This window comes from Equus przewalskii, chromosome X (assembly GCF_037783145.1).
Source record: "Equus przewalskii isolate Varuska chromosome X, EquPr2, whole genome shotgun sequence".
NCBI classification, from domain to species: Eukaryota; Metazoa; Chordata; class Mammalia; order Perissodactyla; family Equidae; genus Equus; species Equus przewalskii.
The window spans coordinates 13890172-13906721 of record NC_091863.1 but is presented as its reverse complement, the minus strand read 5'-3'; the positions used below and the strand labels follow the sequence as shown (position 1 = coordinate 13906721).

Sequence of the window (16550 nt, the reverse complement as noted above, 5' to 3'; positions counted from 1 at the left end):
AATTTTATCACATGAGTAGGTTTGCGCAGCCACCCCACAGTCAAGGTAGAGGTCATTCCCATCACTCGAGGATTCCTCATTATCGCCCTTTTACAACCACACCCACCCTCCCCTCCTCTAAGACCTATCCCTAACACCTGCCTACCACTGATCTCTTCTCCGTTGCTATAATTTTATCTCTTCAGATTGTTATATAAGTGGAATCATACACTATGGAACATTTTGGGATTAGCTCTTTTTCACTCAGCTTAATTCCCTAGAGATTCATCCAGTTTGTTGCATGTGTCAATAGTTTTTACTATTATTCCTGAATAGTATTCCATGCTATGGATATGCTACATTTTGTTTAACTGCTCACCTGTTGAAGGACATCTGGGTTTCTTTCAGTTTTTGGCTATTAGGAGTAATAAAAAAAAGCAGCTATAAATATTCATGTACACATTTTTGTGTAAATATAAGTTTTCATTTCTCAATAGGTCCTTTGTATTGATGGAGAGTTTTCCATGATATAGATATGCAACAGTTTTTTTAAAAAACCATTCGCACATTGAAGGACATCTGTTTTTTTTTCTTTCCAAGTTTCTGGATACTACAAGTAAAGCTGCTATGAACATTCATGCACTGGTTTTTGCGTAAATATAAGTTTTCATTTGTCTGTCATGAATGCCAAGAGTGCAACTGCTAGGTGTTATGGTAATAGCATGTTTAGCTTTATAAGAGACTGCCAAACAGTTTTCCAGAGACGCTGTACCATTTTACATTCCCAACAGCGATGTATGGGTGATCCAGTTTCTCTTCATCCATATTTCTGATCATTCCGTTGTTATTTCTTCCTTCCTCATGCTCTAAGATTCCGTCTTTCATAGTATCTTTTCTGCTTGAAGATTTCCCTTTAGCTGTTTTTTTTTTATTGAGGTCACATTGGTTTATAACGTTACATAAAAATCAAGAGTACATCATTATACTTTGACTTCTGTGTAGACCACATTATGTTCACCACCCAAAGTCTAGTTGCCATCCGTCACTGTTCACATGTGCCCTTTTACCCCTTTTGCCCTTGCCACCTCCTCTCTGGTAACCACCAGTCTATTCTCTGTCTCTGTGTATTTGTTTGTTGTTATTTTTATCTTCTCCATATGGGTCCAATCATATGGTATTTGGCTTTCTCCATCTCACTTATTTGGCATAATAACCTCAATCCTTTAGCTGTTTTTTAAGAGTAACTCTACTAGGGACAATTTTTTAAAAAATTTTCCTTTGCGTCAGAATATTTTTATTTCCCCTTCTTTCCTGAAGGATAATCTCACCCAGTAGAGAATTCACAGTTGAGAGTTCTTGTCTTCCAGCAGCTGAAAAAATTGTACTTGTAGAAATGCCGGGAAAAGCAGAAACCAGCCTGGAAAACAGCTCTCAGGCAGTGTATTACCCAACTTTACTGGGAAACGACAGTGGCCCGGATACTGCCTCTTCATCTGTCTTCATCCCATCCAATTTTGGTGAGTTTGAAATGATACATCTTTCAAGTAGCACTGTTTAATCTAGATCCATCAACATCCTTAATGTGAGCTAGTGGTAGCTCTTTTTTAAATTAAACTTTCAATTTTGTGGTAATTTAAGACGCACATGTAGTTGTAAGAAATAATACAGAGAGATGCCGTTTATGCTTTACCCGTGTCTCCCAACAATAACATCTTGCAAAACTATAATAGAACATCACAACCAAGATATTGACATAGATACAATCAGCAGATCTTACTGAGATTTCTCCAGTTTAATTGTATTGATTTGTGTGCACGTGTTTAGTTGTATTCGATTTTATCACATGAGTAGGTTTGATGTCCACCATCACAGTCAAGATATCGAACATTTCTGTCACCGTAAGGATGCCTCATATTGCCCTTTTATAATCATACCTATCTCAGTATAATTCCCTGGAGATTTATTTGACTTGTTGCATGTATCAGTAGTGTATCTTTTTTATTGCTGAGTACTATTCCATGGTATGGATGTACCATGGTTTGTGTATTGGCTCACTGTGGAAGAACTGGACTTCCCCCCCTCAATTTTTAGTATTACAAGTAAAAATTGCTATGATTGTCCATGTACAGGTTTTTGTGTAAACAGATGTTTTGCCTTCTCTTAGATAAATGTCCAAAGTGCAAATGCTTGGTTATATGGTAATTGCATGTTTAGTTTTATAGGAAACCGCCAAACAGTTGTACAGGGAGGCTGTACCGTTTTACTTCCTGCAAGCAGTGTATGAGTGATCCAGTTTCTCTGCATCCATATTTATGCTGCTTTCATTGTTTTTTCTTCCTTTTTGATGCTCCAAGATTTGTTCTTCCATCATTCTTTTCTAATAGATTTCCCTTTGGCCATTCTTAAGTCTAAGTCAGCTAGTGACAAATACTTTTAGCTTTTCTTCATGTGAGAATCATGTGAGAATGTCTTTATTTCCCCCCCCTTTTTTTTTTTAACAATTTAGATGTTCATTTCTGTTTTTCAGCTTTGTTGAGGTATAATTGACAAATTAAATTGTGATATATTTAAAGTGTACAATGTGATGATTTGAAATAGGTATACACTGTGAAAGGATTGTGTCAAGTTAGTTAACACGTCCATTACTTCATATATTTACCTTTTATTTTTTGGTGGCAAGAACGGTTAAGTTCTACTCTCTTAGCAAATTTCAACTATACAATACAGTATTATCAGCTCTGGTCACCATGTTATACTTAGATCTTCAGGCCTTCTTCATCTCCTAGCTCAAAGTTTGTACCCTTTTACAAGCCTCTTCCCTATTTCCCCCACCCCGCGCCCCCTGGCAACCACCAATCTACTCTTTTTCTATGAGCTCAACTTTTTCTCTTTCTTGAGATTCCACGTATAAGTGATTTGTCTTTCTCTGTCTGGCTTATTTCACTTTGCATAATGCCCTCTGGGTTCATTCATGTTGTCCCAAATCTGCTCAAATCTTGAAGGATAGTTTTGCCTGATACAGAATTCATGGTTGAGATTTCGTGTCTTTCAGTACTTGAAAATATTTTACTTATAGAAATGTTGGGAAAAGCTCAAACCAGCCTGGAACAGAACTCTGAGACAACAAATTATCCACTTTTATTGGAAAACAATAGTGGCCAAGACATTTCCTTGTGTTGCTGCATTCCTCCCAGTTTCGGGGAGTTTGAAACGATACTTATGACACATAGCACATTTAATCTAGATTTGTCAACATCCTTAGTGCAAGATAATGGTAGCTTTTTCTTTTTCTTTTTTTTTTTTTAAAGATTTTATTTTTCCTTTTTCTCCCCAAAGCCCCCCGGTACATAGTTGTGCATTTTTAGTTGTGGATCCTTCCAGTCGTGGCATGTGGGACGCCTCCCCAGCATGGCCTGGTGAGTGGTGCCATGTCCGCGCCCAGGATTCAAACCGGCAAAACCCTGGGCCGCCAAAGCAGAGCGCATGAACTTAACCACTCGGCAATGGGGCCAGTCCGGCTTTTTCTAATTAAAGTTTTTATTTTCAGAAAATTTAGTTGCACATGCAGTTGTAATAAATGGTACAGAGAGATCCTGTGTTCCCATTTCCCAGTTTCCCCCAATGGTAACATCTTGTAAAATGATAGAAAATGATCACAATCAAAATACTGACATGATACCATTCACAGATATTATTGAGATGTGCCCAGTTTCACTTGTGTTAATTTGTGTGTGTGTTTAGTTTGATGTAATTTTATCATATGTGTAGGTTTGCGTATCCTCTACCACAGGCAAGCCCTGAAACAGTTCCATCACCACCATGATCCCTCATATTACTGTTTTATAACCATACCCACCTCCCTCCAGTTGACATTTTCCCCCCTCTCCCAGCCTCTGCCCTGTCTCTAACTGCTGGCAACCGTGAATCTGTTCTCCAGACCTATAATTTGTGCCTTCAGGATTTTATATAAATGGAATCATGTGGTGTTTGAGATTAGCTTCTTTCCCTCAGTCTAATTCATTGTTGTGTCTATCAGTTGGTCCTTCTTTTTTATTCCTGAGTAGTATTTCATGATATGGATGTACCATGGTTTATTTATCTGTTCGCCTTTTGAAAACCTCTGGGTTTCCTGGTTTTGGCTGCTAGGAGTAAAGCTGCTATGAATACTTGTTCATAGCTTTTAATTTCACTTCATCTCACTCTTTCACAGCTTTCATTTGTCTGGGATGAATGCCCAAGAGTGCAATTTCTGGGTCCTCTGGTAATTGCATCCTTAGCTTTATGAGATACTGACAAACTGCTTTCCATTGTGGCTGTACCATTTTCCATTCCCGCTAGGAATGTATGAGTGATCCAGTTTCTTTGCATCTATTTCTGCTCTTTCCATTGTTCTTTTTCCTGCTTGATGCTCCAGAATTCTTTTTATTATACGCTTTCTCTTTGAAGATTTTCCTTTAGCCATTTTTTAAGCATGTCAGTTAGTGACAAATACTTTTGGTTCTCCTTTGTCTGTACATATCTTTATTTTTGCCTTATGATTGAAGGATGATTTCATTGGATTTAGAATATGAGGTTGGGAGTCTTTTCTTACAGCATTTGAGAAATGTTTTCCTTATAGAAATGTTGGTCAAAGCAGAAACCAGCCCGGAAAGGAACACTCCGGTGATGAATTATCCACCTTTCTTGGAAAATGGCAGTGGTCAAGACACTTCATCATATTTCTTCATCCCTCCCAGTTTTGGTGAGTTTGAAATGATACATATTACAAGTAGAACTGTTTAATCTAGACTCATTACCACCCTTAGTGTGAGCTTTTCCTAATTAAAACTTAATTAATTAAAAATTGAAAGTTCTATTTTAGGAAAATTTTAGCTCTACATGCAATTGTAAGAAATCATGCAGAAAGATCTTGTGTACACTTTACCCAGTTTCCCCCAATGATAACATCTTGCAAAACTACAGTATACTCTCACAACCGGGATATAGACATTGATACAGTCCACAGGTTTTATTGAGATGTTCTCAGTTTTATTTGTATTTGTACGTGTGTTTATGTTTGTGTGTGTGTATGTGTATTCAGTTTTATATAATTCCGCGATGTGGCTAGGTTTCCATATGCTCCATCACAGTCAAGATTCAGAACATTTCCATCACCACAAGGATTTCACCTATTGCCCTTTACAACCACACCCACCTTTCTCTTCTCAGCCTTTTACCCCTACCTTGTCCTGTCCCTGCCCTTGGCAACCACTAATCTGCCATTTCAAGAGTTTTATATAAATAGACTCACATAGTATGTAACCTTTGGGGATTGCCTTTTTTCATTCTGTATAATTCCCTGGAGATTCATCTAAGTTGCTGTGTATATCAGTAGTAGTTTTCTTTTTTATTGCTGAGTACCATTCCATGGTATGGGTGTACCAAGGTTTGTTTATCTGTTCACTCGTTGGAGGACATCTGGGTTGTTTCTGGTTTTTGGCTATTAGGAGTAAAGCTGCTGTGAACACCCGTGTACAGGTTTCTGTGTGAACATCAGTTTTCATTTCTCTGGGCTAATGCCCAAGAGCACAGTTTCTGGGTCCTATGGTAATGGGACATTGAGTTTTGTAAAATACTGCCAGGTTGTTTTCCACTGTAGCTGTACCATTTTATGTTCCCACCAGCAATGCGTGAGTGATCTAGTTTTTCTGCATGCATATTTCTGCTCTTCCTTCCTCATGCTCCAAGATTCCTTCCTTCATCATATCCTTTTGGTGTGAAGATATTCCTTTAGCCAGTTTTTGAGGGTAAGTCAGCCTGTGACAATGTTTTTTAGTTTTCCTTTGTCTGAGGATGTCTTTATTTCCCCTTCATTACTGAAGGATAGTTTCTCCTGATATAAAATTTACTGTTGAGGTTTCTTGTCTTCCAGCACTTGAAAATGTTTTACTTATTGAAATGTCGTTCAAACAGAATCCAGCACAGAAATGAGTTCTGAGACAGTGAATTGTCCAACTTCAATGGAAAATGGCAATGATCAAGATACTGGTTCAGAATCTTTCTTCCTCACTTCTGGTTTTGGTGAGTTTGAAGTGATACATATTATAAGTAGCACTCTTTAATCTAGATTTACCAACATTCTTCATATTAATTCTTAGTGATAGCTTTTTCAAAATTAAAGGTTTCATTTTGGGATATTTTAGAACCACATATAGGTGCAAGAAATAATACAGAGAGATCTTGTGTATGTTTTACCCAATTTCTCCCAATAGTAATATTTTGCAAAAATATGGTAAAATATCACAACTAGGATTTTGACATTGATGCAATCCACAGATCTATTCTTATGTCCCCAGCTTGACTTGTATTCATTTGTTTGTTTGTGTGTGTATTTAGTTCTCTGCACTTTTGTGACATGTTTAGGTACAAGTATTCTCCACTACTGTCATGACACAGAACTGCTCTATCCCTTCCAGGAATGCTCTCGTTGCCTTTTTATAACCACACCCACGTCCTTCATGCCCTTTCTTCCCTGGCTTCATCCCTAACCCATCCAAGTACTAATGTGTTTTCCCTCTTTATAATTTTGTCATTGCAAGAATGTTATATTAACGGACTCATATAGTGTTTAACCTTTTGGGATTGCCTTTTTCACTTAGCATAATTCCCTGGAAATTCATCCAAGTTGCTGCATGTATCAGTAGTTCCTTCCTTTTTATTGCTGAGTACTATTCCATGGTGTGGCTGTACCACAATTTGTTTATCTGTTCACCCATTGAAGGACATCTGAGTTGTTTCCTGTTTTTGGCTATTAGGAATAAAGCTGCTATGAACACTTGCATACAAGTTTTTGTGTGAATGTCATTTCTCTATGGTAAATGCCCAGGAGTGCAGTTGCTGGGTGGTATGGTAAGTGCATGTTTAGTTTTATAAAAAACTGGCAAACTATTTCCAGAATTACTGTACCATTTTACATTCCCACCAGCAGTGTGTAAGTGATTCAGTTTCTCTGCATCCTCACCAGCATTTGGTGTTTTCACTTTTTTTTTATTTTAGCCATTTTAAGAGGTGTATAGTAATACTTCATTGTGGGCTTAATATGCATTTGCCTTTGGATAGTGATGTACAACATCTTTCCATGAGCTAATTTGCAATCAGTATGTTCTTTTCTCTGAAATCTCTGTTCTGTCTTCTTATAGTAATATTTATGCTTTTACTGCTGACTTTTGAGAGTTGCTTAGATATTTGTAGATACGAATCTTTTGTTGGATATGTGGTTGCAAATATTTTCTTCCTGTCTGCAGCTTACCTTTTCCTCCTCTCTACAGGTTTTTTCGCAGAATGAAAGTTTTTAATTTTCGTGAGGTTCAATGTATCAACTTTTCCTTTTAGGGATTCTACTTCTGGTGTCAAGTCTGTGAACTCTTTTTTCTCTTTTGTTTTTTCTAAAAGTTTTATATTCTATATCTCACATATACATTTTTGATCCATTTGAGTTAATTTTATATAAGATGTGAGATTTAGGTTGAGGTTCTTTTTTTTTTTCCGCCTATGGATATCCTGTTGCTGCAGCACCATTTTTTGAATGGCTATCTTTCCTTCACTGACTTACTTTTGTACCTTAATCAAAAACCAATTAGGCATATTTGTGTAGGTCTGTTTTTGGTTTCTCTCTTGTGTTCCACTGATCTATGTTTCTATCCCCCTGGCAAACCACAATGTCATGATTATGCCTTAACTTCAGGTAGAATGATTCCTCCTACTTTGTTCTTTTTTTTTCAAAATCGTTGCAGCTATTCTAAGTTCTGTGCCTTTCCATGCTAATTAAATTAAATTAATTAATTTATTTATTTTTAAGATTTTATTTTTCCTTTTTCTCCCAAAGCCCCCCAGGTACATAGTTGTGTATTTTTTTTAGTTGTGGGTCCTTCAAGCTGTGTGGCATGTGGGATGCCGCCTCAGCACGGCCTGATGAGCGGTACCATGTCTGCACCCAGCATTCAAACCGCTGAAACCCTGGGCCACCGCAGCAGAGTGCGCAAACTTAACCACTCTGCCATGGGGCCGGCTCCAACCATGCTAATTTTAGAATAACTTTGTTTATGTTTCCAAAAAACTTGCTGGGATTTTGATAGGAATTGCATTAAATCTACAGATCAACTTGAGAAGAACTGATATCTTTAGTATGCTGTCTTCTCATCCATGAGCATTGTATGTCTGTATTTATTAATACATATTATTCTTACATATTATTAATACAATATTATTGATTTCTTTTGTCATCATTTTCTAATTTTCAGGATACAGATTCTGTACATTTTTTAAAAATAAGGTTTTACCTAAGTGTTTCATTTTCTTTGGCGATGCTGTAAATGTTATTATGTTTTAAATTTTGGTTTACACATTTTCACTGTTAGTCTATAGAAATAAGCTTGATTTGTGAATGTTGATCTTGCATCTTGTGACATTGATGAGCTCACTTATTAGTTTTAGGAGTCTTTTTTTGGCAATTCCTTGGGATTTTCTATATAGCCATCTTTCTGTATTACGACGTCTACAAATAGGGACTGTTTTATCTTTTCCTGTCCAATCTATATGCCTTTTATTCCTTTTTCTTGCATTATTGCAGTAGACTAGAACTTCCAGTGTTATGTTGAATAAAAGTGGTGAGAATGGACATCTTTGCCTTGTTTCTGATCTTAGGGAAAAAGCATTCAGTCTTTCACCATTTAGTATGATGTTAACTGTAGGTTTTTGATAGATGATCTTTATTAATTTGAGGCAATTTCCCTCTATTCCTAACTTGCTGAGAGTTTTTATCAATAATGGGTATTGGGTTTTGGCAGACAATTTTTCTATGTCAATGATCACATGGTTTCTCTTTAGCCTGTTGATATGGATTGATTTTTCATTGTTGAACTAGCCTTGCGTACCTGGGATAAATCCCACTTGGTTCTGTTGCATAATTCTTTGAATACATTATTGATTTGGTTTGCAAATATTTGATTAAGAATTTTTGTGTCCAAGTTCATGAAAGATATTGGTCTTTATCTTTCTTTTTTGGTACTATCTTTGTCTGGTTTTAGTATCAGGGCATAGTAGCTTCATAAAATGAGTAAGGGTTTTTCCTCCTCTTCTGTGGAAGAGTATGTGAAAAATTACTGTTAATTCTTTAAATATTTGGTTAAAATCTCCAGTAAAATCATCTAGACCTGTAGATTCCTTTTTGGGAGCTTTTTAATTGCAAATTCAATTTCTTTGATGGTTATAGGACTATTTAGATTATCTATATCATTTAGGATGAGTTATGGTATTTGTAATTTTGAAGGAATTGGCCCATTTCTTCTAAGTTATCAAATTTATGAGTGTAAAGTGGTTTGTAGTATTCCTTATTATCCTTTTAATTGCTTCTGGATCTGTAGTGATATCCTGTTTCATTCCTGATATTGATGATTTGCATCATCTCTTTTTATTTTCGTAAGTTTTTCTAGAGGTTTATTAGCTTTATTAATCTTTTTGAGGCACCAGCTTTTTGTTTCATTGATTTCCTATTGTTTTTATATTTTCAGTTTCATTGATTTCTGCTCTGTATTATTCCTTGTTTTTCTTTTTTTCTTATTTTGGGTTTATTTTACTTTTCTAGTCTTATTTTTTGGTGTAGATTTATAGATTTGAGACCCCCTCCTCTTTCATTTTCTTTCTTTTTTTTAAGATTAGCACCTGAGCTTAACATCTGTTGCCAATCTTTTTTTTCCTTTTCCCCAAAGTCCCCCAGTACATAGTTGTATATTCTTCCTGTAGGTCCTTCTGGCTCTGCTATATGGGACGCTGCCTCATCATGGCTTGATGAGCCATGCTAGGTCTGCGCCCAGGATCCAAACTGGCAAAACCGTGGGCCACCAAAGCAGAGTGTGCGAACATAACCATTTGGCTGTGGGGCCGGCTCCCTGTCCTCTTTTCTAATGTAAGCATTTAGTGCTATAAATTTCACTTTAATACTGCTTTAGTTGCATCCCATATATTTTGGTAAGTTGTATTTTCATTAAGTCCTACGTACTTTATTATTTTCTTGGAAACTTTCTCTTTGATGCATGTATTATTTAGAAGTGTGCTGTTTAATTTCCAAATGTTTAAAGATTTTCTTCTTGTCTTTCTATTATTCATTTCCAGTTTGATTCCATTATGATCAGAAAATATACTCTATATGCTTTCATTTCTTTTAAATTTGTTGAGATTTTTCTATAGCCCAGGATGTGGTCTGTCTTGGTGAATGATTCACAGGCATTTGAAAAAAGTATGTATTCTGCTTTTATTGGGTGGAATGTTCTATAATGAGAATCCTGTTGGTTGACTGTGTTGTTCAGGTCTTCTATATACTTGCTAATTTTTGGTCTGGTTGTTCTATCAGTTGCTGAGAGGGGAGTGTTGACATCTTCAACTGTAATTCTGGATTTGATTATTTCTGCTTTGAGGTCTTTCGGTTTTTGCTTCATGTATTTTGAGACTCATGGTTTGGTGTGTTGAAGGTAATTATGTCTTCCTGGGGCTTGATCATTTCATCCTTATTTGTCTTCAGTAACTTTCTTTGCTCTGAAGTCTACTTTGTCTGATATAAATATAGCTAGTCTGCTCTTTTTTTGGATTACTATTTTCATGGTATATATTTTCCCATCTTTTTAGTTTCAGTCTACCTATATCATTGAATTTGTAGAACTTCTTGTAAACAGCATATAGTTGGGTCTTGATTTTTATCTACTTTATCAATTGCTGCCATTTAATTGATATGGTTATTTACATTTAAAGTAATTTTTAATTGTCTGTCATTTTATTATTTTTCACTTTGTTTCCTCTGTTTTTCATTCCTCTGTTTCTCTTTCTTGCCTTACTGTGGATTACCTGAATATTTTCTAGTATTCCTTTTTTTTTCTTTTTGCTTGAGGAAGATTGTCCCTGAGCTAACATCTGTGCCAGTCTTCCTCTATTTTGTATGTGGGTCACTGACACAGCATGGCTGACAAGTGGTGTAGGTCTGCGCCTGGGATCTGAACCTGCAAACCTGGGCCACCGAAACAAAGTGTGCCAAACTTAACTACTAAGCCACAGGGCTGGCCCCCTATAGTATTCCATCTTGATTTATGTCTTCGAGTGTATTGCTTTGTACAGTTTTCCTAGTGGTTGCTCTGAGTGTTACTATATGCATGTGGCTTACCATAGTCTACTGGTATCAGCATTTTACCACTGAGAATGAAGTGTGGAAACTTTAATTCCACTTAGGTTCCTTTGTCCTACTCACTTTTTTTTGTTTTGTTAAGGAAGATTCGCCTTGAGCTAACATTTGTTACTAATCTTCCTCTTTTTGCTTGAGGAAGATTGTTCCTGAGCTAACATCTGTGCCAATCTTCCTCTATTTTGTATGTGGGTCACTGCCACAGCATGGGTGATGAGTGGTATAGGTCCGTGCCTGGGATCTGAACCTGTGAACCCGGGCCACCTAAGTGGAATGTACCAAACTTAACCTCTAGGCCACAGGGCAGATCCCAGCCCTCCTCACTTTTAACTGTCATTGTCTTTGGTGTCAGATGGTGTTTCCATTTTTGTTTCAGTCATCACATATGATTTACACAACTCAGAATAGTATTGTATTCACCCATATTTCTGCTCTTTCTGTTCTTTATTCCTTTTTATTGTTGAGTAGAATTCTATGGCATCAGATTTACCACAGTTTAACCATTTACCTGTTGAAGGACATCTGGGTTGTTTACTACAGTTTTTGGCTATTACAAATAAAGCTGCTAGGAACACTCATGTGCAGGTTTTTGTGTCATTACAAGCTTTTATTTCTCTGGGATAAATGCCCAAGAGTGAAATTGCTGTGTCATGTGGTTATTATAGCATGTTTAGTTTTGTAAGAAACTGCAAGACTGTTTTCCAGTGTGGCTGGTCCATTTTACCTCTCCCCCGGCAATGTATGGATGATTGAGTTTCTCTGCATGCGTACCTCTGCTCTTTCTGTTGTTCCTCCTTCCTTCCTGATGCTTTAAGATTCCTTCTGTCATCATAACCTTTCTGTTTGAAGACCTTCCTTTAGCCATTCTTTAAGAGTAAGTCTGCTAGTGACAAATACTTTTAGTTTTCTTTTGTCTGAGAATGTGTTTATTTCCCCTTTAGACTTGAAGGATAGTTTGCTGAATATAGAATTTTGGTTGAGAATTCTTTTCTTTCAGCACTTTTACCTGTAGATGTATTGGTAAAAATAGACAACAGGATGGAAAACAACTTTGAAACAGTGAATCACTCAACCGTATTGGATAGTGACAGTAGCCAAGATTCTTCCTCATCTTCTTCCTGCCTCCCTTGCAACTTCGGTGAGTGTGAAATGACACATATTACAAGTGGCACTATTTAACCTATATTCCTCAACATTCTTTATACAAGCTAATGGAAGATGTTTATTTCCTATTTTGAGGCTGGTTTTAGGTGTTATTAATAAAGATGGCTAACGTTTATGGAGTGTCTGCTATGTGCCAGGCACTGTGCTAATCAACCGACATGCCTCTTCTCCACTAACACTCATAATGACCTCACGGTGTAGGTACTTTTATTAGCCCCATTCCCAAATTCACAGAGCTGGTGAGTGCCAGTTCTGGAACTCTAACCCAGTTCTCTGACTTTAAAGCTCATGTTTCTTAACAGTCTCTTGTATTGCCTGCCACACCACAGTGGCAGACATGAGGAGACCCCAGGTTCCGTGGCCTCTAAGGGAAAGCCTTCCTAATATTTTATAGCTCCTCTGTGTCTCTACTTCTAAGTAGCTAATATCTTATTAATATCCTAGTGCAGGGCTCAGCAAACATTTTCTGTTAAGGGCTAGACAGTAACTATTTTAGGCTTTGTGGGCCATCTGGTTTCTGTCACAACTGTTCAACTCTGCTGTTTTAGCATGAAAGCAGCCACAGATGTAGGCAAATGAATGGGCGTGACTGTATTCCAATACAACTTTAGTTACAAAAACCAGTGATGGCATTGGCCTGTGGGCTATTGTTTGCTGACTTTTGTCCTAGAGGAGACCCTTTTGCTTTAAATTATTTTGTTACCCAAATGAGGAGAAACTTTAAAAATTGTGCTCTTTCTTCCAAATGGGCACTATGATATGCTGTTGTTAGAAGTATAAATTAGTAGGGGCTTGCCTGGTGGCATAGTGGTTAAATTCGCGCACTCCACTTCAGCAGCCTGGGGTTCGCAAGTTCGGATCCTGGGTGTGGACCTAGCACCACTCATCAAGCCACGCTGTGGTGGTATCCCACATAAAATAGAGGAAGATTGGCACAGATGTTAGCTCAGGGCCATTTCTCCTCTCTCACACACACACACACACACACACACACACAAAGTATAAATTGGTGAAAACTTTCTGAAGGGTAATTTGTATAAAAATTCATAAAAATATGCCAGTAGACTCAGTAATCCCACTTCTATCAGAAGGCATAATTTAAAAAAAGATTTGTATTAAAATTTTGGTACAAAAATGTTCTTTACAGAATCATGAAAAATTGGAAACAGCCAAATAAGCAACCATAGGGAATTAGTTAAGTGACTCCTGCTGTGTCGACAGTACATGAGGCCGTAAAGCACGATGGTTAAGAGCATGGGCTCCTGAGTCAGACTGCCTGGGTTCAAATCCCGGCTCTTTGTCTTACTAACCGTGTGAACTTAAGCCACTCCTATCACCCAAATATTAGTTTCTTCATCTGTGAAGTGACAAAAATTATAGTACCTACCTCATAGAATTGTGAGGCTCAAATGGGAGAATTCGTTTAAAGCTCTTAACACAATGCCCAGAACATAAGTGCAATGCAAATGTCACCAGTCAGGAAAATCATGATGACAGGGAGGCAGACATGAAAGAAAACAAAAGAAAATAGAGAAATGCTCAAAATATAGTGTTAACTGAAAAAGCAAGATTCAAACTCTATGTAAAGTATGATTTCAATTTCGTGTTTTAAAAAAAGAAATAGAAAAAAGAATGGACGACGTTAGCAGAAGGTTGATGGTTCAGAGCACTTGGCTTGGAAACAGACAGACTTAGATTTTAAAACTGGCTCTGTAACTAGCAATGTGATCTTGTTCAAATAACTTATCTTTTCTGGGCCTCAGTTTCTCATCTGCTAAGTGGGAATAAGTTGTTAGGATGACTTATAGATGTAACGTATTTAGTAGCACAGTGCCTGATATATGGTAGATACTCAATAAATTTTCAAGTTTTCTCAATTATACCCACCCATACTTTTCAAACTGTCTTCACGGAACATATACTCGCTAAGAAATATAGCTCTGAGTGTACTTTTAGAGGGTAAAAGGGAGCAGTGGGATCGCAGAGCAACATGTTTACATATGCACCTGCAGCCTAAGAATTAAATTTATTCAAGACAATGAACAGATTGTTTCAAGTATAGCAAATTCAAGACTAGCAAAGGTGAAAAATGCTAACAGTTATGCGGAAAGAGATTCATTTAAGGAAAAGAAGAGAGAAATGTAGAAAAAAATTCACCCAAGTAGAAATTTGTGAATTAGAAATCAATCAGTTTAATTTTCTTAGGCACTTTCATGGTAGCCTTGCATGAAAAAATGAGGATTTTACTTTTTCTCTGTATTTTTAAAGGCTATCTTGGTGATCCAAGGAGAAATGTCAGAATACTTGGTAGTCATTTGGTGGCTGCACAAAAGAAGACCACACCTGAGCACGCAGCCTGCTACTTGGTTCGTGTTTTGTTCTCCAAGGAAGTTCTGATTTGCAGCTCCGTAGGTATCACTTCCCAAGGCTGCCAACCCCTAGATCCAAACAAAATAGCTGCATTAAGAGGTATGTAAAGTCATTATGGAATCTTGTTTTATCATCATTTAGTCATCTGATGAATGTTAATAGCAGTTGAAGAAATAATGATGAAGTCTGTGTAAATCTTAGAACTGTTCATTTTTTTACCTGTCTGACCTAGATTTTATAATTGAATAGTATGTAATGAATAACAACTTCTAAAGAATAAAGCTTGTCTATAGACTGGTGGAATAAGACAAACTTTATTGATTATAGTTGCTTATGGTTAGTACTAAGGCAATTCTTCAGTGCTGAAACTTGGTACTAAAAAATAAAGAAAAAGCCAAAAAAAAGGTGGAAGAATAAAACATATTTCAGTGCTAGTAACTGGCAACACAGAAGTAGAATCTCATGATTAATCCACTTTAGCCTCCTGCCTTCCTGCCTTCCAGGAATGTGTATGGAGTTCTTAGAATTCAGAGGCGCTGAGGATACAACAATGAATAAGTACTTCTGCCCACGAGGAGTTCATAGTCTAGAAAGGGACCCGTTGGAGGAAACAGATCCATTCCAGTCCAGTGTGGTAGTGTGGGGGCTCAGAGAGCAGAGCAACTACTTGTTAGGGAAGGCTTACTAAAGACAAGACTTCTGAGCTAGATTTGGAAGGGTTCCTTAGCTAGGTAAAGAAAATAGGAAGGGTGTTCCAGGCAGAGGGAATAGCTTATGGGGAAGACAGACATGTAATATGCACAGATAAATAGACCCTGGTGTAAAAATGTTTGCAATAACACCATTTTCTCTTTACAGATTTCCTTTTATTCTTAGTTGTAACTTATCCATGGGGTTATTAAATGGCATTAGCACCCTGAAATAGTTGACTTTTGGTTACTTGCCTTTTTTAAGCACCAAAACTTCACTTTTGGCTCCCTAGGTCAGTGTTTTATGCAGTTGCACATTGAGATATTCAGCAAAGCATCCTCTTTGGGTGGAATTTCTCAACTCTCAGAAAGAGAGAAAGGAATGACAATTAAAAAGGGAAAATTTCAGTATTTTAAATAAAAAATTTCTCATCAGTTTATTATTTTTTTTAATTTCATGAATGCTTTCTGCTATTTGCAGAATATCTGGCAACAATTTTTCCCAACCATGACTTGCGTGAATGTGGAGAAGACTGGAAAAACTGTGTTGCCGATATCCATTCTCTGATCCGCTATTTATGTTTCGAAGCCAGAAAAATGACAGTAAGTTCTTTTCCATCTAACTATGGCTGCTGCTGTATAAGTGCGTCCTGTGAACAACTCCAGAACTGATAGCATGACATGCAGGTTCCTCAGGCCACGTGCTTGCCATCTAGTTTATTTAATTTAGGGGCAGGGTACGTCTCTCAAATCATATTGCCTGTTTATTTCACTCTTTGATATTTATGTTCCATCAAAATTGCCCTAAGATAAATCAACCAGAGTGTTATAATTAGTATATTTGAAGCCAATGGCTAGACTAGAAAAAGGTTTCAGCTGCAAAGATATTTGGCAAGTCTTTTTTAGTATCCCACTGAGTAACACAGAAAAGAGCAGCCTGGCGCTGCTTAGCTGTTCTAGTGGCAGTTAAGGATGGCACAAGAGAAAAGGAAGGCACTTTATTACTTGCTCACTTTCAGTGATGGCAGAACCTGGTGAAAATAATGCATAGACATGAGGTTAAGCTCTCAGAGATCTTTTATGCTCTGTATCGTTACATGGTAAACAGGACTCTGGCTTCCCTCTCATCCATTCTGTGTTCA

The 16550-nt window shown here is 37.2% G+C and overlaps 1 protein-coding gene across 1 annotated transcript in view; it reads left to right on the top strand.

Annotated features, from left to right (window-relative positions):
* Nucleotides 1-16550, top strand: part of BEND2 (BEN domain containing 2) — a 55251-nt gene that overhangs the window by 25186 nt on the left and 13515 nt on the right. The window contains exons 10-15 of the mRNA XM_070603891.1: nt 1350-1496; nt 4598-4720; nt 5932-6039; nt 12183-12323; nt 14618-14818; nt 15890-16011. Of these exons, the coding sequence (XP_070459992.1) occupies nt 1350-1496; nt 4598-4720; nt 5932-6039; nt 12183-12323; nt 14618-14818; nt 15890-16011 (842 nt within the window). The remainder of the gene's footprint in view (nt 1-1349; nt 1497-4597; nt 4721-5931; nt 6040-12182; nt 12324-14617; nt 14819-15889; nt 16012-16550) is intronic.